This window comes from Anopheles coluzzii, chromosome 3, assembly GCF_943734685.1.
Source record: "Anopheles coluzzii chromosome 3, AcolN3, whole genome shotgun sequence".
NCBI classification, from domain to species: domain Eukaryota; kingdom Metazoa; phylum Arthropoda; class Insecta; order Diptera; family Culicidae; genus Anopheles; species Anopheles coluzzii.
In genome coordinates, this window is record NC_064671.1 from 17,911,317 (window position 1) to 17,933,817 (window position 22,501).

The 22,501-nt window shown below is 49.0% G+C and overlaps 4 protein-coding genes and 1 long non-coding RNA gene across 9 annotated transcripts; 2 read left to right on the forward strand and 3 right to left on the reverse strand.

Annotated features, from left to right (window-relative positions):
- The first annotated feature begins 1,001 nt into the window (after positions 1-1,001).
- On the forward strand, positions 1,002-2,108 carry LOC125907286 (uncharacterized). Its single transcript, XR_007452556.1, has 2 exons — positions 1,002-1,635; positions 1,709-2,108. It is a non-coding gene; the product is annotated as an uncharacterized LOC125907286 (long non-coding RNA).
- A 2-nt stretch (positions 2,109-2,110) lies between these two features.
- LOC120957342 (phosphoglycerate kinase) lies at positions 2,111-4,139 on the reverse strand. The gene is made up of 3 exons (XM_040379492.2): positions 3,908-4,139; positions 3,443-3,791; positions 2,111-3,231 (listed from the first exon to the last, which is right to left on the reverse strand). The coding sequence occupies exons 1-3, from the start codon at positions 3,967-3,969 to the stop codon at positions 2,395-2,397; spliced, it is 1,248 nt and encodes a 415-aa protein (XP_040235426.1). The 5' UTR covers positions 3,970-4,139; the 3' UTR covers positions 2,111-2,394.
- A 480-nt stretch (positions 4,140-4,619) lies between these two features.
- LOC120959485 (protein transport protein Sec24D) lies at positions 4,620-10,166 on the reverse strand. Of its 3 annotated transcripts, none has more exons than XM_040382920.2 (8): positions 9,929-10,166; positions 9,587-9,770; positions 8,783-9,490; positions 7,314-8,711; positions 7,076-7,244; positions 6,400-6,996; positions 6,121-6,314; positions 4,620-6,048 (listed from the first exon to the last, which is right to left on the reverse strand). In XM_040382920.2, exons 2-8 carry the CDS (start codon positions 9,713-9,715, stop codon positions 5,905-5,907), a joined length of 3,339 nt encoding a protein of 1,112 aa, XP_040238854.2. In that variant the 5' UTR covers positions 9,716-9,770; positions 9,929-10,166; the 3' UTR covers positions 4,620-5,904. The 3 variants fall into 3 exon arrangements, with proteins under 3 accessions (XP_040238854.2, XP_040238851.2, XP_040238850.2); XM_040382917.2 differs by having other exon boundaries at positions 8,783-9,496; positions 9,587-9,767; positions 9,929-10,165; XM_040382916.2 differs by having other exon boundaries at positions 8,783-9,496; positions 9,929-10,165.
- Positions 10,167-10,404: 238 nt separating this feature from the next.
- On the forward strand, positions 10,405-12,280 carry LOC120959487 (peroxisomal biogenesis factor 19). Of its 3 annotated transcripts, none has more exons than XM_040382922.2 (4): positions 10,405-10,557; positions 10,638-10,842; positions 10,980-11,124; positions 11,217-12,280. In XM_040382922.2, exons 2-4 carry the CDS (start codon positions 10,776-10,778, stop codon positions 11,917-11,919), a joined length of 915 nt encoding a protein of 304 aa, XP_040238856.1. In that variant the 5' UTR covers positions 10,405-10,557; positions 10,638-10,775; the 3' UTR covers positions 11,920-12,280. The 3 variants fall into 3 exon arrangements, with proteins under 3 accessions (XP_040238856.1, XP_040238857.1, XP_049466264.1); XM_040382923.2 differs by having other exon boundaries at positions 10,405-10,546; XM_049610307.1 differs by having other exon boundaries at positions 10,405-10,842.
- A 56-nt stretch (positions 12,281-12,336) lies between these two features.
- LOC120959486 (ubiquitin carboxyl-terminal hydrolase 3-like) lies at positions 12,337-21,161 on the reverse strand. Its single transcript, XM_040382921.2, has 7 exons — positions 19,476-21,161; positions 16,921-17,068; positions 16,269-16,830; positions 15,670-16,164; positions 15,443-15,585; positions 15,216-15,362; positions 12,337-14,915 (listed from the first exon to the last, which is right to left on the reverse strand). The coding sequence occupies exons 1-7, from the start codon at positions 19,723-19,725 to the stop codon at positions 14,684-14,686; spliced, it is 1,977 nt and encodes a 658-aa protein (XP_040238855.2). The 5' UTR covers positions 19,726-21,161; the 3' UTR covers positions 12,337-14,683.
- Between the last annotated feature and the right edge of the window lie 1,340 nt (positions 21,162-22,501).

Consider the following 22,501-nt stretch of genomic DNA (forward strand, 5'->3'; position numbering starts at 1 on the left):
ATATACTACATAACGAGTACACAGCAGATTAAAAAGGGGGCAAAATGAAACCATTGAAGTGGAATTAAATTCACACTTACAAGGGTTTAATATGCACTAGCGGCAGCAGAGAGTTCATGACTGGTGTGGAAGAAATGTGTTACTTACATGGATAGAGATTGTTACAACAACGGAACGGAACGGCAAGCTGGTTTGCCTGTGACCGGCAATTATGATGATGGTGAAAAATTAAACACCCGTTTTCAAGTTCTTCCTCTCGTAGAAAGGAAAGGAAAGAGAGTTACGATGAATAAAAAATAAAATGAAACATAAATTTTTGTTTTTATTTTTGATCACAACACGAATTTATTATTTTCTTTTACTGATACAAGCATGAAAATGTTGTTTATTTTACTGATTTAAAACTTATCGTAATGAAAGTTTGTGCAGAGATTCAGCAGAACAACCTATTTGAAAACGGTATAAAACATGTCAGGCTATTTAAAGAACTGCTGGTAAACCTTATTAAGGGCTGTTTTAATTGATAAGACATGCTAGTTAATCCTAGATCGTGTAGAGGTATTGGGGTTAACCATGGTTTCGTTTAAATGTTTTTCAAAGATTTTTGTAATGTTTCTTGATTTTTTAACTCATCCCATGGTTTATTTTAACATATTTATTTATTGGTCCCACATTACATTGAAACAGTCAATAAATTGTGAGAGATTAATTCAAAACCAACGAGAATAATAAGACATCATTGGAAACCTATTTTATTAACAAACAAAAATCTTGATACAGATTAACAAGCTGCTTTGGACCCAATAAACACCATTCGAAAATTGTCCCCTGGGTATTCATTCTTCACTCGCCGGTAGAAACGTGAACCAGAGTGGCCAGATTATTTTTGCGGTTTTCGGTAGGCGCATCAAAATTGTATCGGTAGTTTTCGGTAGGAGTTTTAGATTTTTCGGTAGTTTTCGGTAGGCATTGAAGTGTTGAGCGGGGGGGGGGGGGGTTGCTGGAGATGTAAGGTAATCTGTGGATCAAGCGGAATCAAAAATATTGATTTCGTCGGACGCCGCATCCGATTTTATCTGTCAAACTAAATGTGTGGTTTTTTGTACGAACAATCTCAACTTAATTTTTCATAATCATTAAATTATTAAAATCATTCAAATAATCGCAATATGATACGAAAAGCGTTTGACAGCACATGCGATTAAATCGCATGCGATGGAGCACAGACACGGGCCTTAAATGTCTCTGTTGAACTTCTGGTTCTAGTTGCTAGTGATTCCCATATAGAGTTTTATACATTAAGTGATTTGGGAAATGGTTATATGACTTTTTGGTTAGTATTACGAAAAAATCTGTGATTTTCGGTAGGATAAATGAAAAATCGGTAATTTTAGGGGGCTCATCTGTGAATCGGTAGGCATATCAAAAATCGGTATTTCTGGTCACTCTGACGTGAACGTCAACATCGTCTGTCAAAATTGATACCGCCGAAAGATCCCCGTTCATTTGTGTTGAAGCCGCAAACCGGACCGGAACATAGAAATGGAACCAAAAATTGATGCAAATCGCGGAAGTATTCGGCGACGCCAATTCGCACATACTTCCGTAGCGATTATATCACATCTTTTACCTCATGTAAGTGTAATAGACAATAGCGTAAAGAAACAATGAAGATTATCCTGATTATTTCTCCCTTTCAACTTCAAAGGACCCGCTCAAGACACTTCCTGCCGGCCAAAGTACCCTGGAATGATACATGATGGAGGTTGACGCCACAACGTTTCTGGAAACAATGGCCACAACGCGCCATCAATAGAGATGTACGAAGATAATTCAGAATTTGTTTCCGTAATTCAGTCGATAATATAGCTGCCAAGAGCGTTCATAATTAAAACCAATAATTGCAGACAACTTAAAGCATAAATCCTTGCTTTGGAAAATGTTTCTACTCCCAACCTTTCCGAAAGGTGATCCGATAACTATGGTTACGGTTCGGACCACTTGGTTGAATTTGGTTGTCATTTTCATGGCTTGCTTCTGAACATGTAATGATGCGAAATTGCATTAATAAAATAAAGGTTCGAAAATAAACGATTTTACAAACAACACATCGTTTTTGGGTGTTTATTTTCACGCTAAACTTTTTATTGCTCTATGCAACGAGATGAACGATCGCCCACGGGATCCAAAACATACATTTCCGGACCCTTTTTCGAAGGAGCTACTGATCGGTCTTCCGGTACACGATGGACTGCTTAATGACATGACTTTGGGGGGGGACGAGCACACTTGCCTACACAATAGCACGCGAACAATACGATAACGAGAGTAGTAGTGACTGTAGTAATGCTTCTTAGTGAGTAATAATGAGAGTGGTTGCGCCTCGCGTCATATTTACGCACTGCTGAGCGCATCCACGCCCGGCAGCACCTTGCCCTCGAGCAGCTCCAGCGACGCACCGCCACCGGTCGACACGTGCGACACCTGCGACTCGGTGCCCCACTTGGCGCAGCACGACGCCGTATCGCCGCCGCCAATGATCGAGACCGTGCCGGCCTTGGTCGCCGCCACCACCCCATCCATCAGCGACTTGGTGCCGTTGGCAAAGTTGGGGAACTCGAACACACCGGGCGGTCCGTTCCAGACGATGATCTTGGAGCGGGCGATCGGGGCCGCGAACGCTTCGCGCGACTTCGGCCCAATGTCCAGGCCCATGTGGCCGGCCGGGATGCCGCTGGCCACCGTGGCCTCGCCGGTCGCCGCATCCTCCGCGAACTTGTCGCCCGTCACAAAGTCAACCGGGAGGTGCAGCTGCACATTGTTCTTCTTCGCCTTGTCTACCAGGTTCTGCACGATCTTGGCACCCTCGGCATCGAACAGCGAGCCGCCGATCTCCATGTTGTTCAGCACCTTCAGGAAGGTGAACGCCATGCCGCCGCCGATGATCATTTCGTTCACCTTGTCCAGCAGGTTCTCGATCAGCTGGATCTTGTCCGCCACCTTCGCGCCGCCCAGGATGGCCAGGAATGGGCGGGGCGGGTTGTCGAGCGCCTGCGAGAAGTAGCGCAGCTCCTTGTTCAGCAGCAGACCGGCCGCCCGCTGGCTGTAGCCCTCGCCCATCATCGAGCTGTGGGCACGGTGGGCCGTACCGAACGCATCGTTCACGTACACGTCGCCCAGCTTGGCCAAGCTTTCGCGGAATGTTTTCACCTTATCTTTGTCGGCCTTAACCTGTGCATTCCCGAGCCATCGAGGGAAGAAAGAAAGAAAGGAGAAAAACGAAAGTGAGTTCATTATGCAATGCATGAGGGATTGTTCGGGTGATAATCGCAGTGTGCCCGCCAGCGGCAGTAAACAAAGCAGCCACTATTTTTAGCCCTCTGTCTATTGTCTCCGCACCCCCGTTGCTATGGTGATAAGCTGCACCCAGCTGCTCCCTTACCTTATTGCCGCTCGCATCGACACCCTTGCCTTCCTCCTCCACGTAGAAGCGGACGTTTTCCAGCAGGATGACCGAACCCGGAGCCGGATCCTTGCAGGCCGCCTCCACCTCCGCCCCGACGCAATCGTTCAGGAAGGTTACATCACGCCCGAGCAGCTTCTTCAGCTCGTCCGCTACCGGGGCAAGCGTGTACTTGACGTTTTTGTTACCGTCCGGGCGGCCCAGATGGGACGCCAGCACCACGGACTTGGCTCCCTTCTCGAGCGCAAACTTGATGCTGTCGAGCGCGGCCACAATGCGCTGATTGCTGGTAATTTTGCCCTCCTTGATGGGGACGTTGAAATCGACACTGTGGGGAAAAACGGGACGGGGAGCATTGATGATTAAACGAAACGATTCGGGCCATGATAAGGGAACGTGGATCGAACGAATCCAGGAAGGCGGTGATAAAGTGCTTGTACTTACCGCATAAACACCCGCTTGCCCTTCAGATCAACGTTTTCGATGCTAAGCTTGTTGAGAGCCATTTTCACAGTCGACAGTAATGCACGGGATAGCTTGCTGATGGTGGAATGGGAACAGATGTACAGTCCGAATTTTCCAAGTGGATCCAAGGAAAATCAACTCTCGCGCACCGACTCGGCTATTGTTGCTATAACGTCTGTTTGGTAAAATTTTCACCGATCTTGAAATGCGTGAATGTCACGTCAAGGGCATCACAGTGGGGCCACGGTGCAGTCGATGCGGCGTGACGTTTGGTGTGAAAACTTGGGTTATTTTTGCTGAAATTTTGTGTTTTTCATTAAATCAAACTGTTTCTTTCATTAAATTAAGTTTAAAAGTGGTGTGTATTTGAAGAATAAAAATGACATAAGTTTATTGATAAGTAAAAAAAGATAATTCAATCAGCGAACTTTTCCCAACAAAGCTGCTTAATGGTTCAACGATACCTCATTGCAGCGAAGAAGCTGCTTAACGGAAGACGAAGTGATTATCGATATAAAAATGGGTTCCTTTACCTAGCGAAACATTTTATTCCACAAAATCAAACTACAAACGCCTTACGAGCAGCTTTTCGGGTAAGTATTATAGTAAATCTGCTAAAATGTTAAATATTACCGATACAATTTAAATAATCCTTGTCATCAGTCAACAGTAACTGTCCAGAAACGGCCAATTGCACATAATAAAGGTACAGTATATATATATTTCGCTATTTATAATATTCCATTGGATTCATAAATTGATATCAACATACAATCTTACGAGCGTTCCGTGCAAACATCACCCTCCGTATGTGAATTCCGTTCCCGTGAGCGTGACTGTCGTATGCCGCTAGAGTAGCGTTCCGAATGAATGCTGACACGTGTAGCTCCTCAACTAATTCCGGAATCGCAACCACCAAACAACAAAACGGATACATTTTTTTTAATACAATTCGTTTTGCTGAACCATTGAATAGTGTTGATTAAATCAATTCGATTCCCTCCCTTAAGATACCTGGGGGGGGGGGGGGCTGGTGAAAGCATACAGTTTGCTCTCTTTCTCTTAATTAAATATAACAAAATACAAAAAAAAAAGGCGCAATGGAAGAGATAAAGTAAAATGGAGACGATCCTACCGAGCCAAAGAGTTTAAATTGTTCTAAAACACCGACACGTATAACAAAACGAAAAACGAAAAAGAAAGGAAAGAACGAATAACTAATGTAAATCATGGTCGTAAACTGTTTGCGTTTGCTGAGCAATCGGGAAAGGAAAGATGGGAATAGCACACTTACAAAGAAAACCCGACCACTGTGTAGTACCAAGTTCGGTTGCGGAGTGGTTTGTTTACCATCTGGCACCGAACGCGCGTCGGTAACGGTTTGCGCGGGTGCGACTCTGCGACACGCTAACGCCACCAACCGCTTCGCGCAAGCAATGCATTTGTTGCTGAGTGCGCGTCGAGTAATGCGCCACATGGTTTACCCGCTTCTCATCCTCCTCCTCCTCTTGCTCTTCATCTTCCTCCAGAATGGTACCATCGGGGAGGGCTGCCACGTCATCATCAACGCCGCCACCTTCGTCATCCTCCTCGTCCTCGTCGTACCGGGACGCGATGCGGCTCCCGACGTACCCTTCGCAGCGCGTTGTACTCATGAATTTGGAACGATTGTTGTTCGGTGGCACTGCACAACACGTGGCCGCTGCCATCGTATGGCTGAGCTCCCTTTGATACAGCGTGCGCACATTTCCGTTCGCGTCCGGCGCACTGCCAGGAGGGATGTAATTGGCCGGCGCAACGGCGGCAGCAGTGTTGTTGTTCCTTGTAGTATTGTAAGTAGTGTTAGTAGTAGGTGCAGCAGCAGGGACGGTAACCGTGTTGCCGCTACCGGTATTGCTGTTATTAAATCTAAACCTTCCGCCCGAGAAAAAACTGCTCGCTAGTAGTGCGTTGCCATGGCTGCCGGTGTTGGCCAGCTAGCTCAGCATCTGTCGGATCTCTTTGTGCACGTGACAGAGGAAGTCAACGTAGCTGACGGAACCGTCGGTCGTGCCACGATCCTCGACCAGGAAGTGGCGCAGCACGCTCTCCAGCTTGTCGCGTTGCTTCACGAGCGTTAGCTGAAGAATCCGAAAAGAATTATGATCAAACACAAAGCCCCAAACGTGAGTAACTTTAGTGCACACACTTACCCGCATGCAGCGACGCTTCTGCTCCTGTATTTTGTCGACGATGCCGCGAATGCGCTTCGACAGAGGATTATCAAATACTGGCAAACCCGTACGATCGGTATCGACCTGCTGGGTGCACTGGGCCCCAAACACCGACTGCGTGAACTCGGGCGACAGTGACAATCCCAGCCACAAAAACATGTGAACACCGTTTTCTGTAAAAGCAAGCAAACGGACAGCCCCCCAACCGGGGTTAGCAAATGGGTGCATTTAACGCTCCATTCGCTCATTTCAACTCACCCAAAATGTAGGCACCGTCCTCGTGCATCTTGTCGCCCGTGCAGCGGATGGCCGCCGGGATAGCGTCACCCTCGACGTTGACGTCGTGCAGCGGGATCAGGCGCGGATAGAAGTACTGCACCGAGGTGGGCAAATCCATGCTCATCACGTAGTAGATCACGTACGAACGGTCGTCGATCGAGATGTCCGACCCGCCGGAGAATGCATCGTTCTTTAGCAGGCAGTTCACGTACAGTGGGAGCAGCTTCATGCCCTCGGGCAGTATCAGCTGCCCGGACGAGGTCGGCGAGGCACAGTGCTTCCGGTAGCAGGCCAACAGCTGCACGGCCCGGTGCACGATCGCGTCCTTCACCGCCTTCGGGTTGTTGTCCATCAGCTTGGTCAGGCCCTGCTTGGCGAAGTAGAGCAGCGTCGTGTCCAGGTCGCAGCAGCGGAACAGATCCAGCAGCGAGGTGCACATCTTCAGGCTGAGGTTGTGGACGCGCAGCCGCCGCTGGCCGGAGCAGGACGTGTACAGCAGTGCCACCTGTATCAGCACCAGCTCGTCCGTCAGCTTATCGTCGTGCTTGATTTCCACCGAGACGGACTTGTCGCAATCTGGAGGAGGGAAGGGTGCGTTTAGAAGGAAATGTCTTTGGTAAGCGGAAAGCAAAGTGGCTTCGAGAGGTAACCATACCGATGCTGGCAATTTCCATATCTTTCGTGTTCGACATGAAGAAGTGGCCGTAAAAGTCGGTTGGCCGCACGCCGGTTGACGTACGGACGCGCATCACCGCATCGAACGCGATCGGGCGGGAAATGTTTTTCATCAAATCGTTCACCAACCGGGCACCATCAATATCCGCCTGGGAATTGGGAAGAAAATTTGAATTAACACACATTTTCAACTGTTTCGGTGCCACTGATCTGATTACCTGGAAGTAGGTGTACTTGTACACCTCGCCACCGGTCAAACGTGCGACCTGCCCGATCGTGGCCAGATCGATGTACGCATTGTTGAACGCGAACAGATCGACCGAAACGCCCGCTCCGACACAGTCCTGCGCCAGCATGTTGTAAACGGTCGACTGCGGCGACAGCACCGTCTTCTCCTTGTCCGTGCCGAGCAGCTTTCGGTCGTCGCGTATCTTCAGCTTGCCCGGCGCCTCCGCGTTCGGCAGCGACGAGTGGAACACGTACAGCTTGCCCACGCACTCCGAAGCCTTCAGCGCTTCCAGTCCCGCCTGCAGCGCCGGCAGCAGAATCGTTTCCGTCTCGCGCGTATCGCCAAACATCTTCGGAATCTGCTCCATCAGCGCATCGATCACGGTGGCCGACTCTTCCGCATCGACCAGGAACCCATCGAGCAGGGGCATAAACATCTCCTGCAGATCGCCCACCACCATCATCTGCGGCTGGGCCAGCGAGCTCTTCAGGTTGTAGAAGTGGACCGAGCTGTTGTACGTGATGAAGCCCACCTTCATCGACGTGCGCTGCTGGTCCTGGTCGACCGGCAGCTGGCGGATGATGTTCCTCATCTGCGAGCACAGCAGCTGCACCAGCCCCGACTTGACGTTGTTGTACGACACGTCGATCAGGAACACCATCGCGGGCGGCTTCGGCGGCGTGTTGTTGCGGCAGTACTCCTTCGTCGCCATAAACTCGTACGTGCCGAGCACCAGCTCCGGCCGCTCGTACTTGTCCATCCGCTGGCCGGTGTGGTCCAGATGCTGGAAGTAGCCCTGCGGCACGTCCGTCGTCGCCTTGCAGAACTGGCACTGGAAGCGGCGGCCCCCGTCGAGGAACTGCATCGTCGGGCAGATGTACGCCTTGCAGCGGATGCACCGGATCGGGCCCATCTCGCCAAAGTTCACGATCGGTATCGGCAGCTCGCCCTCGACCGTGCGCGCGAACGGCGAAATGATGAGCGAGAACGGCACCGCGCTCTGCTTCATCATGTCGGCCGTCTGCGGAATGTTGTACATCGTCGAGCGGACGAAGCGCGGGCTCGCATTGCCCTGGTCCTGCGTCACGAACTTGGTCGTCACGAGCGGGGGCAGCTGGCCGGGCTGGTTGGTGCAGAACACACCGCCACAGTTCTCCTGGTTCTCCGCCATCACCTGGATCGGGTTGGGCATGCTTTCCGGATCGAGGCGCTTCTGCTGCGGCACCGGGGGCGGCGCGGGATAGTGACCGCCCATCATGCCAGGCCCTCCCTGATGGTAGGGTGGTTGTTGATGCATTTGCTGCTGCTGCTGCGGCTGCTGCGGCTGCTGCGGAGGTTGTCCGGGCATCGGAGGCATTTGGTTGTAGCCCGCTCCTGGCGGCATTTGCTGTGTAAGGAAAAAATATAAATTAGTAATTATAGAACTCTATAGACTTGTGGAAAGGTAGTTGAGCTTACATTATACCCTCTTGGTGGCATTTGGCCGCCCATTGGCGGCATTTGACCGGGCTGTGGTGGATATCCCTGTGGTTGCTGCGGCTGCTGCTGCGGTGGCTGCATCGGTTGCCCGGGCATCGGTGGTCCGGGATACTGTTGCTGTGGCTGAGCAGGCGCAGGGCCACCAGGTGGTGCTCCATACGGCATGGCTTGCGTCTGGGGCGGTGCACCACCACCGGGAGGAAAGCCAGCCGGTGGCTGCTGCTGGAACGCAGCCGGTTGTGGTGGAAATTGTTGTCCGGGACGTGGTGGACCGCCGCCGGGTGCTGTCATAGGTGGCATGGGACCACCGAACTGCTGCCCTGTCGGTCCCGCAGGAGGCGGAGCAGCCATTGGATGGCCATTGGTTTGACCGTACCCACCGGCCGTGGGCATCGGCGGTCTGACAGCACCGGGCCCGGGTGGTCCCGACGGTCCATTGCTCATCATACCCGGTCCTGGTTGCTGCTGCTGCTGCTGCTGAGGTGCGGGAGGGTATGCACCCGGCATGGGGCCACCGGTCGACGGTGGACGTACCATAGGAGGCTGTTGGGTCGGAAAGGCCGCCGGTGGCGCACCCACACCCGGGCCATTCATGTTCGGTGGTCCACCCATTTTAGGTGGACCCTGCGGCAGCTGTTGCTGAGGTGGCTGACCCGCCAAAGACATGTTCTGCATCTGATTAGCAAGCTGTTGCTGGTGGGTGGTGAAAACAAAAGAACGAAATCATACCGTGAGCGAATTTGCACAACGACAGAACCGTTTTCTTTTTCTTGCCATACATACATTGGGCTGTGCTCCATTCATGCTTGGCATCGGACCTGGCGGAGGTGGTCCCGCCTGTGGTGCCACTTGCTGCTGCGGCTGTGGCCAACTTTGTGGCGGATACTGCCCGTACGCCAGTTGCGGATTCATACTGCTGTGTTAATTGCTGGTTTAGTGTAGAACTTTATTCCTGAATTACAATCTGCTGCAAAGAATAACAATCACACGCACATTAATTTTTCCCACAAAGCACTGCACACCCATTGTGGATGGAAGCAGCTTCGCTCCAGCCACCCTTCCTAGCGGGGGCAACACATTTGCTGAGTTGGATCTTTTGGTCCCGCGGCATCTCCCCGAACTGACCTTTTTGCTTTTCCTGCTGTTCAATTCCAGCGGCTGACCGCACCGACGCACACGAAACGAAAGCCCCACTAGAAGCAGACAAATAGCATAATTTTGTGTACACACCGTACGCGCCTATCCGACGACAAACTCCACAAGAGACAATAGAAAACCCTTTTTTTCCAAGCCGAACCGAGGAATTTTGTCGTTTTGCTGATATCCACGTACGTAAATGAAAGTGTCTATTTTGATTGTGTCACCGAGAACTGTCAACGGTGCCACGTAATTTAACGAAAGATTTCGCCCGCGCGTTTACCAGGGGTGGTGGAGTTCAGTTCTTGACGCATCGACAACCCGATTATCCGGGGGTTTGTTTTTGATTTTCTCGCTCCCACGCTTTCTCGCTTGAACGACTGTTTGACAGCATGTGCCCTCTCGCTCGGGACAGTTGCGCGTGCGTATGCGCGTTCTCGCTCTTTCGCATTTGCACACAATGCCAAGTTGCACAATGCCCCCACATTGCCGGGTGTAAAGTCCAAAAGTTTACTTTTTGCTAGAGATTGAATTACATTTTGCCTGTTTTAGTTACAGCACAAAACCGGCCACAATAAACAATCGCTATTTCATCATCACATTTTGGTGAGTCGCTGGTGAGTAAGTGGCGCAAAATTAGAGCAATAAAACGGTATTATTGAATGTTCTCCGAATCGCCATTCCCCCATCATCCCAGTGTGCACTTCGTGGTCATAATAATATGAAGTGAAAATTGACGACAGCGAAAATATACATATGATTGCCGCATAATCTGTTTTCGGATCCCAGTAGCCGTACGTACTAAGTCGCGTATAAAAAAAAACACAAATAGGAAATGGCCGAATCAAAGAAACCAACCGAGGATGGCTCCCGGGACAAGGAGCTGGACGACCTGCTCGACAGTAAGTAATACAGCCGTATACTTTGCCAGCACCCGATACATCGGCCGATACCGGAAGTGCTTGCAGGAGTGTGTGGGTTTGTGTGTAGATTATATAATATTTTCCCCCTTATTTCCGGCACCTCCCGAACGTCGCAGGCGCGCTCGAGGATTTCTCCAAACACAAAGCAGACCCCAAAAAACCGGCCAAGAGCGAGGGCGGTGGTGCTAGCGGCTCGGGCGAACAGACCGTTCAGCACGAAGATCCGCCAACGGAGCAGCTTTGGAATGAAGAGTTTATGGAGTACCGTTATGGTTCCTATGACGCACACAAACAGATTGATACCACATTGACTAACGCACTTTTCTCCCCCGGTTTTTCAACCCCTACTTTAGTCAGCAGGCGAAAATGTTCGAGCAGCACATGGCCGCCCTGTTCGGGGGTGGCGAAAAGGTGGACAGTGAACAGATCATGCTCGGCTTTCAGCGGATCGCCGAGGCGGCCGGTATGGCGGTGCGGGCGGAAGGACCGGCGGCGCCCGATGCGGAACCGTCGCCCGCCAACACGCTCGACCCCACGATCAGCCAAAGCATTAGCGACGCCCTGAAGGCGATGAGCGAGGGGCGGGAAAACCTGCAAACCCCGTTCAGCCCGGAGGACGTGGCCAACATGTTCGGCAACATTGACCTGAACGCGTCGGGCGAAAACAATGCCTTCCTGCCGTTCATGCAGAACATGATGCAGAGCCTGCTGTCGGCCGATGTGCTGCTGCCGAGCATGCGGGACCTCGTCGGCAAGTACCCGCAGTGGCTGGCGGAGCACTCGGCCACCCTGCCCAAGGAGGAGAAGGAGCGGTACGAGAAGCAGCTGGCGCTGATGCAGGAAGTTTGCACCGAGCTCGAGAAGGAAACGCCCGACGACAGTGCGGAGGTGAAGAAGGAACGGTTTCAGATCGTGCTGGAAAAGATGCAATCGATGCAGGACCTGGGCCAACCGCCGGCCGACCTGGTCGGTGATCTCGGTGGACCGGGCAATCTCAACCTGCCAACGCTAGATCCGTCGTCGTTTAGTGAGCAAAACCCCTGTCCGATCAGTTAACTTCGCGCGCATAAACAGTGGCCTGCTCGGATGTGACGCTAGGGTCGGTCGCTTCGTGGGGGGAATGAATGTGATGCTCCCCCTTACGGCCCCCTATTTTGGTCGGTGTGATGGTGGTGTTGGCTTAACATTGCAGTCGTATTACCGGTATGCTGTGTGTTTTGGGTAGTGCGTAGGCTTTTGTTTGTTAGTTTTAATACCCTTTTTTTGTTTCTTTGGAGCCGATGAGGCCGAACAATATTCACGGTGTGCGTGCACCGTTGGACCGGGTTGCTTAAGCATTGTGTTACACTACACATACAAAAATAAAACAAAAAAAAAGCTGCAAGCGTTCGACGAAGCGCTGAACTGTAAAAAATCATTTCGATGGATTTAATTAATGTGAAAATTATTATCAAACATATTAGCTGTATTAGCTGTTTTTGCTCACATAATATTAAGTTTTTATTTTATCAGGTGTCGTTTCGTTTTGTTCGCTTTTCTTCCCTTAGTTGTGTGTTGCTTTGATATTTTGAAGAGAAAGACCTCAACACTAGCATTTTAAGGAATTTTACTTCAATTTATAATATAAATCCCGGGCTTAGGAGATGCGTGTTATTTTTTTTTATTCTTCTTCTTCTTCCATACCGTCCCTAACAAGTGTACACGGGGGTGTTGGGTGGATTTATTGAGTATGCATCTAATAGCTAAGTTTACCTTTTTTTTTAGGTAAAAAATTACGTTTTACCATTTCCTATTGTACCGTGTGTCCTCTCAGTCTCCGGCAAAGATTATAGATTATAAAACACTTGACTTTTGCATAGCTCTTTCTCCCAACTTTTCCGCTTTGAACATTTGTGTGTAACACAGCTGTGAATGCTGTGGTTTTTCGTACTAACACTGCTCTTATCGTTTGGGTATGTGTAACTAACTTGCTCTCTCTCTCTCTATACCAAGATTCGTTGCAACATTTACACGTTGTTCTAACACGCCTAGAGTGTTGCTAACTGCTGCTATCTTCTGTTTGCTTTCACATTTGTGAGCAGTTTAATGAAGTGTGAGTGATTTTTGTTTTAATTTCTGATTTGGTGAGAAATTATCATTATTAGTTGATAGTTTTACGTAGTTTCTTTCGGTAGTTTTTTGTTTTTACTGTTTGATAGTGTTTTTTATTTGGAGTTTTTTTTCCTTGAATTTTCATTGCACACAAAAGGATTTGGAAAAAAATTAAATTCCTCTTTAGTGGTATATCTTACGGAAAATAAGGGCGAAAGGTTAGTGCCGAGTTAATGATTGATGGATTTTAGTTATTGCCGTAAAAGATTACCATTATGAGAAGCAGAAGAAACAAACAGAGCTAATCAAACTGATCTTTTTTTTAAACATCACAATAATTCGGCGGCCTCTTTGAGAATCTTAAATATAAATTATCATATGTTTAAAATATATGCATGCTTAGAACTAATGCCATACTGCCTTTATATCATGCATAATTATGTGTGTGTGTGCTGTGTGTAGTGTGCACAAAACTGCACAGTACAATTTTTTTTGTTGCAAATATTGTTCTTGCTTTGCCTGTTGATTCATTTCCCATTCAGTTTTGTATGCACAACTACCACACCGCACTACGGCTGTAAGCTCTTTTCAGCACGAAAAGATTAGCATTTGTTTCCTGTTCAAACTTACACAAAACTAAAATGCAGCTGTTTATCACATATCAAATCCATTATCTTAAAACAAAAGAGAAAAGACTTAACGTAGAACGAACGTGTTTGCATGCAAAGGAGGTCCTTGTATGTTTCGTTCATTACACCAGAATGCAATCGTAAAATGAACGTGAGTTGAGTGGGAGAAATACTAATAAATGGTAAAAGATAGAGGGAAAGAAAAGCAACAACTGGCGGCAGCAAGGCCTAAATTAGTTGTTTAAATCTAAAAAGAAATAGTATAGGAAATACTACGCAATTGGAAGCAGGGCTAGTACATAGAAGAAAACAAATACCACTGGGCATAAGGTAGTGGTGTTTGAGTCGAACGGATGGGGGAGGGGGGGGAGGGGTTGGGGGTTAGAACGATTAGATTCATCGCAATTTGCTTGAAAGATGGGAAAACAGAAGATGTAGCACAACACAACGTTGTTTCAGTAAAATGTAAGGATCTCTCCGTTTTACTCCCACCGTACGATTTGCAACTGTATCCTAAACTATTATTAAATTTTACAATTATACATATCTATTATTTTTTACATTTTTTTTTCTCCCTCTCTCTCTCTTTCTCTCTTTCATTCTTCCCATTCTCACCGCAATAGTTTGCTCAGTTAATGCTTTCGCCGTTTGTGCGCGCCTTTATATATGTTCTTTTTGTTTTAACTATTTTTGTTTCTTTTAACCTTTTAACCTCAGTAGCAAAACATAAGTTTTGAAAATTTATTGCATTTTTAGATCCATTTCCCCTTGTGCGGGGAACAGAACCAAAGATGGAACCAAAGCACGACTAATAGTGCCCATCACACACACACGCAAAAAAAAAACACACACAGGTGAGACACATTCCGGTTGAAAGCTCCTACACAAACTTAAACCAATTCGTCACCACATCACATTCAAACTAAACTTTATCCTTATCGATCGGTCGCTGTCGTTTTGCCAAAGCAAGCACAGCACTTGCGCAAAAGCAAACCCACGTGCGCACCCGCGCGCACGCGTGTAGCGCACAGCGGATCGTGTCATCAGTCAGCTTAAACGGTTACGGAGTTGTAATCAGTCTTGAACGAAATAACTTAATCTCAGGATGACGACGACGACGACGACTGGTGGTTGGCTGGTGCGGCACCCGGCGCCGCGCTGCCGATCGTGGACAATCGGTTGGCATTCGTCGGATCGCGCTTGATGTAGAACAGGATGTACGGTTTGCATTCGGCCACCGCCGTGCTGCTTACCTCCTTCACCGTGTGATCGTTGAAGTGCATCCACACACCGTTGTTGATGGCAAAGGACGTGTAATGGCCGCAGCTCGAGCTGAAGAGAAAGGTGAGCAATTATTATTGTTTTTTTGCAGGGTTTTCCAGGGGTTTACATAGTTGTGGGACACTTTATTGACTCTTTCTGACGTGAAATTGGACTCTTTGGCCCTTTATGGACAGGCTCCTTGGAAATTCCAGTTGGATTTGTCCAACAAGGGAGCTATAGCGTCCAATTCCCATTACATTCAGTTCATTTCAAATAAGAAAAAGTCAATAAAGAGTCCCACAGCTATGAGAACTGCTGGAAAATTCTGTAAATATATGCACACATCCACACACACACACAGCAACGTACCCATTGCCGTGGTGCACGATAACGGCGGCTAGGTCGTAGATGTTGCAGCTGGAATTGGATCGCCTCGTTTCGGGGCCGTTGTTAAGCACAAACTGCGACATATCGAGCGCGTTGATGGGGAATGCTATTCTCAGGTCAATCTTTGTTCTGTGGGTGGCAAAAACAAAAACAGTTTGCAGTAAGTAATTTGCATGTTTTTTTTTTTGCAATTAAAATGCCCATTTTACCTGTAAAAATTGTTCCACCGGAACCGTTTTATGTGCAAGCACAACACATTCGGCAGCCGACGTATCCAGAAGCGTTTCGTCGACTTCTGCTTGCACTTGCACGAGTTGCAGTAGTATAGTTCGGTTTCCGCCAATTCTTCCACCTGAAAGTGGGATAGTAAACGTAAGATTGCTACCATTTTCTCACACAAAAATGCATTCCAATGCAGTGATCCCCTCAAACGCACCTCGGTGAAGCTGGAAAGACAGTCGGAAATGTGACACACTGGTGCCGCACCACCACCACCATCCGCCCCATTTGTACCGTCCGCACCGTGCTCTTTGCTGTAGTACTTCTCGGGAATGTCTAGCGATAGGTCGAGGAATGGGTCGTGCTTTTTGCTCTCCATGCCGCAGATCAGACAGCGCACCTCGCTCTGCAGCACGCCGCCGAACACGTTCGTCACGATCGAGTTGCGGCCCTTCGCCTGCAGGTGGCTCAGCCCCGACACGTTGTAGGGGTTTTTGTGCTCGCCCGACTTCGGCCCGCCCAGCTCGACCGGGAACGACACCTGCTGCAGCTCCGTGTGCAGCCGGTCGAGCATGTAGCGCAGAAACTCGTGCGCATCGTGCTGCCGGTGGCCGCGGAACTGCGGCACCACCTTCCAGATGACCAGAAACAAGCACTCCGGCGAGATGGCGCTCTTCGACCCGTCCCCGCCCTGGCTAAGGTTGAGTAGGACCTGCAACAGAGCAAAAAGAGGAAGAGGGAACACCACGAAAAGGCATTAAAATAATATTTGTTCTTCAACGCCCGCAATCTCTTCATCAGCAGCCGTTTACAGACCTTGCGCAGCTCCTCGACCACGAACACGTCGTCCATCGTTTCCTTCATGCTGCGCGAATGGTACGCCTTCTGCTTGTGCTTCATCTCCAGCGCGGGCATCGTGTTGAAGTAGCAGCTAAACTCCTGTATGTTGCTGAGCGACTGTAATACTGAGTTCATGAAGCAGGTGTTGCCAAGGTTGCGCAATCCGACGACCCGCCGCTGCGACTTCCGCTTCGCCGTGGTCGCACCGTTCTCGCTGTTGCTGTCGTTCGATATCGTGCGCTTGCGGGGCCGCAACTTGCGCGAGCTGACGGCGGCGGTGCTGCTCGCGGTGGCCGCTGACGGGGCGGGTACCAGCGCGGCCGGCGACGGCTCCTCCCAGCCGGAATCGCTCGACGAGGACGTGCTGCTGGCCGTTTCCTGCGTCGATTTGGACGAGCTGATCTCCTCCAGCGTGGAGGACGTCTCGGAGATCGTGTCCAGCTGGTCAGCGACACCGGTGGCATCCTTCAGCTCCTGCCGCAGCTCCTCCAGCGCATTGTCGTCGGTGTCGTTTATCACAAACTCGTCACACTTGTAGCTGCAATGCGTGGCGGAGAATGGGGAAAAATGTCGTTAGATAGGGTTTTTTTTGTTGCTTTGTTTCGGTTTTCTGTCAAGTCAAACTTACCAAAACACGGACTGGTTCGATGTGTTCATGCAAATGTTGTGATTTTGGTGCGCGTTCGAATGCTTCAGCGCGTGCCCGTTGTCGTAGCGACCGCACAGTACCGCACCGCACTGTAAGCACATCCAGCTGTCTTTGCTGATGGAGCATTCTGTGGAAGGAAAAAAATAAAAAAAGTCAAAATTAAAACCATATAAATATAACATATTTAATGTTTTTATTTAGGCAAATTTTTAAGGAAGGGCTCCCAGAAAAAAAACAATTTTTTTATCAATTTCCCCGCTTTTCCGGGCTGAGAGCTCAAATGATTTTTTTATAGTTTTCTGGTAAAATTTAAAAAATGAATTTCATCATTTGGAAAAATCATGCTCCAATTTCAATACTTTTCGCCGGCCTCTATCGCGCCCAGACCACACGAAAGTAACCCACACACACACACACGCACACACATAATCCAACGTAGCCGTAGTAAGCATTGCTTTGGGCTGGCTCGGCTTGCGTTACGCGCTATAGGGCATACGCACACAGCCACACACTCGCCGGCACACGCAAGCAGAATATATGCTCAGGTAGAGTAAACCTGTATAACGCGTTTTTGGCTGGATACAGACACACACGGGATGATGCTTCCAAGGGGTCGAAGAGAGCAAGAGAGAAAGAGCGAGAAGGCACGGAAGGGCGATGCGGTGGTGTACGCCTTTACAAAAGATTCACCACCACCACCAGCACCGCCACCGACCATCGGCCCAACCAAGTTCATCATTTCTTTCGCTTCTCATTATCAATTCGTTCTGGCTGGCGCGTGAAGAAGAGCAAAGAGAGCAGAGCATGGCCGATGGCCTTCTGCACCCAGCACCCCTCTCGCGTGCGCCTGTGGCCCGGCAGACCGCAGGCTACACCGCACTGCGAGGTAATTATGGATACAGAGCCACAGCCCGCCGCAGTGACTGATTTGGCCATGAATGTTTTGCTATTGCATGCTATGAATGGGATGCAGCGCGCATGATGATGATGATGATGGTGAAGAAGATGGTGATGCAGTGCATTGAGCAGCATAGACGCAAAATGGGAGGGGTGGTTGCCGGGGTGCTGTGTGGTGGACTTTATATTTCCTTGGCAGCTCCACATGCGGCCACAGAAGTTGAATCCGACAGGAGCAGCCAAACACTGCTGCACCATTGCGCGCGTTTCGTGCTGATGCACATCGAGCAAGCACAGATAATGGCTAAAAATATGCATTTCATATCCTCGGATGTAGTGCTTCCCCCTCCTTGCGCTGGGACAAGAAAGTCCCGTGCGGTGTTGCTCGGAGGGAGGTGAAACCCTCAAATACGCTTACGCTAACATGTCCGCCTACACGCGGGGCTGAAAAAAAAGCCCTTTTTGCAAACACGCGCTTGCCAAGAGGCAAGAAGATAATTGGATCGCCAATCGAACCGCCAGAGGGAGAACGAAAGAGAGAGAGAGAGAGAGAGAGAGAGAGAGAGAGAGAGAGAGTGAGAGGGTCAGGCCAAAGCGCATTATTTTGCGCCTCCAATTATCTACGTTGTTTTGCCCGGGGTAGCAAAAGGGCTCCTCTACAACAACGCAGCCAAGGGTTTGGGCGCGTGCCTTTCTCTCTTTCTCTCTCCCTCTCTCTCGCACTAGAAAAAAAGGTAAGAGCAGAGTGACAGGAGGAGAAAAAAGGGACACACACACAAGAAGGAGCAATAAATTTGACGTGTGATGTAATATCGATTTTTTGTTTACCCCTTAGCTAGTATGCGGCGGCTCCAACCTTCACCCCCCTTTCTATTGCAGGGTTTCTCTCTAGACGGGTGAAAACCTTACCCGAAAATAGGACAATTCTGTGAAATACATTTCCAATGGTAACTCGAATGACATGGGCCCGATGTGCAACAAACAACGACACAAAGTTGAAAAAGAATTTTACGAAAACTGCACGGTAAGCGAATTAGATTGAGCTGGCCTCACAAACCCTGCAAAGGGTAAAGTGCGATGAACGAGGTGGTGAGGGGAGTGAAGGTTGTGGATGATAAGACCAACCAGACGGGTTGATGTGTAGGAAGTGTGTGTTAGCCAAGAGAAAAAAAAAACATTAATATTCCAAAAAGCTCCACAAATTTCGTGAACGTGCCGCTGATATGGTGAAGGACATCATTTGCTCGACCCGTTTTTCGTTTTTTTTTTCGCTTCTTTTACATCGCGACTGACATGTCTACACAAACACACGCGCACACACACACACACACATACACTTCACCCTGATATAGAGGGGGTTGGTTGCGCTTCTTAACCCCGCTCTCCCTTGTTGTTCGCCTTTTTGTTTCGCTTTTGCACACACACACTTCCTCGCGAACGTGCCACTCACTCTACCCTTCCGCCGTCCCTTGGGCTGCGACGATTATTACTACGTTTTATCCACCTGGCAGACCCCATCCTCCATCCTCATCCTCATCATCGGGGAGCTCGAGGTGGGCAGTTTAGATAACACACAACTAATCGCGTGGATACGTGCGTCGTGCGGTGTGTCACCATCTCACTGCGGATAGCATTACCTGTACATTTCCACTGCTTTGACGATGCTGCTGCGGCCGATGACGCAGTAGAGGCGACCGTGAGAACGGTGGCCGGACTAGCAGCAGCGGTTACTACGTCGGACAGTGCTACCGCATCGGATACGTTCGATGCTCTCGTCGTTGCGAGGGTGACGGCGGCGGAAGCACTGATGCTGCTGCTGCTGCTCTTCACCGACCGTATCGATTCCCTGCCGAGACCAACGTTATTGACGATGTGGGGACAATCCATTGCCACCGACGGACACCGGGCAAGCACCGCAGTGCTCGGGCCGTTCGGATGCGGTTGCTCTGTAGCCTGCCTTCCTGCGGGATGTACGACGGAGACCCACACACACACACACAGGGAGCGTACCTGTGTGTGTGTGTTGCTAAGGGTTTCGCGACAAAGTTAGCCGTGCCGTCGTTCTGGGCCGCAGAACACACCACGATGACACGGGGGGGCTGCTTCGCTGTTGGGCGAATCCGCGCTTATGAAACTGCCGCCTGTGACGGTGACGGCGTGCAAGTGCTCCTCCGCTGCACACTCTTCGCTCTTCTGCCGTTCCGTTTCACCGTTTTTTGTTTTTTGCACACAACACCTTTGGGATGATTTTCGAGTTGGAGGGGGGGGGGGGATTTCTTTTTTGGTTTGCCCTTTCAGTAGCACCGAACGGTGGCAGCTGCGGAAGCGTATTGCGTGCGCGTACGTTGCCTCGGTCACTCGCCCGACATGTGGAACCTTCTTACTCTAGCACTTTTCGCGTCCGTATGGCCGCCCCCAGGATGGTGCACAGGGGTGGAGGAAGAAGGTCACGGGAGTGAAGGGATTTTTATTTCTGGTGAGCAAAAAGGGAAAATGGTGTACGGGGCCCGCCCGTACCTTTTCCGCCGTTCTGCTACTGTACCCTTCGGATGCGCTTCTTCCGGATACGGGTAGGATCGGGATGGAGGGAGAGGTTCGGGGTGGAAGGAGTTGCTGTTTGGCGAAAAACAGGGATTCGCTGCAGCGCCTACACCTTGCTAGACACTTCTACTTCTTCCTGCTGTTTCATCACTTTCATCCCCGTCGCACTCGCACTCGGCCCAACTCAGCCTGTCACCTTCTTCTTCGCTTGGCTGGACGACGACGTCGAATCAATCTCGCTTCAATTAGATCTCCGTGTATTAGCACACACAGCACCAGCACAGCGCACGGACAAGCCTAGCATCAGCCAAAGCAGCGCTTGTTTTTTTTGTTGGCCTATGCCCGAGAAACTCCGCACACACTCGCACACACGGTAGTAGCGAGCTGATTTGGTGGTGCGTGCGTATAAATTTCCAGCGCCGTCGTTCGCAACGTTCGAAAACTCGCGCTGGTTGCAATAAAAAAAGAACAGCCGAGTCGAGCAGGCCTCTCCACTCGGTAGCAAAGTACGGTTTGAAAGCACACACACACACGCACACACTTGCGGACGCGTCGAGAGAAGGGGGCCAAAGTTGTGCGTCGTGTGCGTACCTTTGATGGTGTGTTGTTTTTGCTCATATGGTACGTTCTGACTGGCATTAAGCGCTGTCTACACGGAGGAGCCTCGGCTGGACGAGATGGAAATCACCAAATGCTAATGCACTGTTGATCGGAGTTTGATTGAACTGGTATGACGGTAACATACATTTAAATTTGATGAAATGGTAGAAAAATATGGGAATGTTTCACATTTTGATAAGCAGAGATATGGTTGAAAAGTAGATCGGTCGCAACTTGTGCGGTGGAGACAGTGCTTAATAGGGGGAATGACTTTAATTGTCAAAGGAGGCAAGAAAATTGTACACAACTATCATCTGTCAAGATAATTAATGCGCAGGGCTGATTCACGCCTTCAAATTAACCGGCAATAAATAATGAAGCAAACATTACTAATTTTGCTTTCTCTGAACACTTAAACATGTAGTCCATTGTATTTCCTTAACGTTATTTCGTGTCAAAGATCGAAAATGCACCGTATTTTTTAAATTGTTTTAAGTAAATAAACAATGTCAAGACATTTTTGTACAGTCTGTTCTCGAATTATGCGGTTCTCGACTTAAGCTCGAGATTAAGCTGAAACGACTGGAAAATCAAATATCCATTGAAAAAAAAAACGATAGTTCCATAGCTTCATTGGTTTGCTCAATAGATGGCGTATTATAAATCATCATTATATTGCTGTCCTTTTCTTGCAATGTGTTTCGACAAATTTCATCTTATCATGACCTATATAGCCTTCTACCTTTCCGAGCAAAAATCTATATGAATGGTTGTGTGGTTAGATACTTGGGTATCAACACCAACGGCCATTACTCAAATCTCACTTGCTTCAATGCTGGTGGTTTCTATTGGAGTTTAGTATTTAAACAATCGTATCGCCATTCTAGTTCTAGCGATGCATAACTTCAATGCGAAACCATACAACAGTACAGAGGAAATGAGAAAGCTCTCCTCCAAGCGATATGAAGCTCAACTGGTTGGGGTATCCCACCAACAGAGAGCGCCACCAGCTTTATTGCTATTTTTAGAACGCATGAGTCGTTTGCCATCTGCTAAACGAAGTCTTTCTATATTCCATTTAGGTTGAGAGCTTGAGTCGTTTATAACCCGTTTAGTGGTCGTTTAGTGGATTTGTGCCACTTGGGGTATGTTGTTAAGTAGTAGGAGTTGACGACAGTACCACGAGACCGGCGGCCAAATTTTATAAAACGTTCAAAAATGTAAGCAAAATCTTCAGTCAAGATTATACAAAAAACAGTTGTGGCTTGAAACAACCATTTCATGCCAAATTATTTGAAAATTTGCTATATCTTGGCTGAAAATTGAGATATTGAACCTATTTGGAAATCCGAGATACGCGATATGTCCGCATTAATAGCGTATGTAGAGAACAGTCTGTATAATTAATAGCCGCCTTTACAAGCCGCTTGCACAATCAGCCGCCGTTCACGCTTGACAGTACAAGAGCAAACCAACACAACTACGCACCGCTGCTGTCAACTGCAGGTTGATACAGCATAAA

Coding starts and splice junctions, on each gene's coding strand:
- LOC120957342 (XM_040379492.2), bottom strand. CDS start 3,969: ATGGCTCTCAACAAGCTTAGCATCGAAAACGTTGATCTGAAGGGCAAG. Junction 3,792..3,907: donor GGCAAGCGGGTGTTTATGCG/GTAAGTACAAGC, acceptor TTTTCCCCACAG/TGTCGATTTCAACGTCCCCA. Junction 3,232..3,442: donor TCGATGCGAGCGGCAATAAG/GTAAGGGAGCAG, acceptor GGGAATGCACAG/GTTAAGGCCGACAAAGATAA.
- LOC120959485 (XM_040382917.2), bottom strand. CDS start 9,715: ATGAATCCGCAACTGGCGTACGGGCAGTATCCGCCACAAAGTTGGCCA. Junction 6,997..7,075: donor TATGGAAATTGCCAGCATCG/GTATGGTTACCT, acceptor TCCCTCCTCCAG/ATTGCGACAAGTCCGTCTCG. Junction 6,315..6,399: donor GGACGGTGCCTACATTTTGG/GTGAGTTGAAAT, acceptor TTGCTTTTACAG/AAAACGGTGTTCACATGTTT.
- LOC120959487 (XM_049610307.1), top strand. CDS start 10,776: ATGGCCGAATCAAAGAAACCAACCGAGGATGGCTCCCGGGACAAGGAG. Junction 10,843..10,979: donor GCTGGACGACCTGCTCGACA/GTAAGTAATACA, acceptor CGAACGTCGCAG/GCGCGCTCGAGGATTTCTCC. Junction 11,125..11,216: donor TGGAATGAAGAGTTTATGGA/GTACCGTTATGG, acceptor CCCCTACTTTAG/TCAGCAGGCGAAAATGTTCG.
- LOC120959486 (XM_040382921.2), bottom strand. CDS start 19,725: ATGGATTGTCCCCACATCGTCAATAACGTTGGTCTCGGCAGGGAATCG. Junction 16,831..16,920: donor TCGAACCAGTCCGTGTTTTG/GTAAGTTTGACT, acceptor CACGCATTGCAG/CTACAAGTGTGACGAGTTTG. Junction 15,586..15,669: donor GTCTTTCCAGCTTCACCGAG/GTGCGTTTGAGG, acceptor TCCCACTTTCAG/GTGGAAGAATTGGCGGAAAC.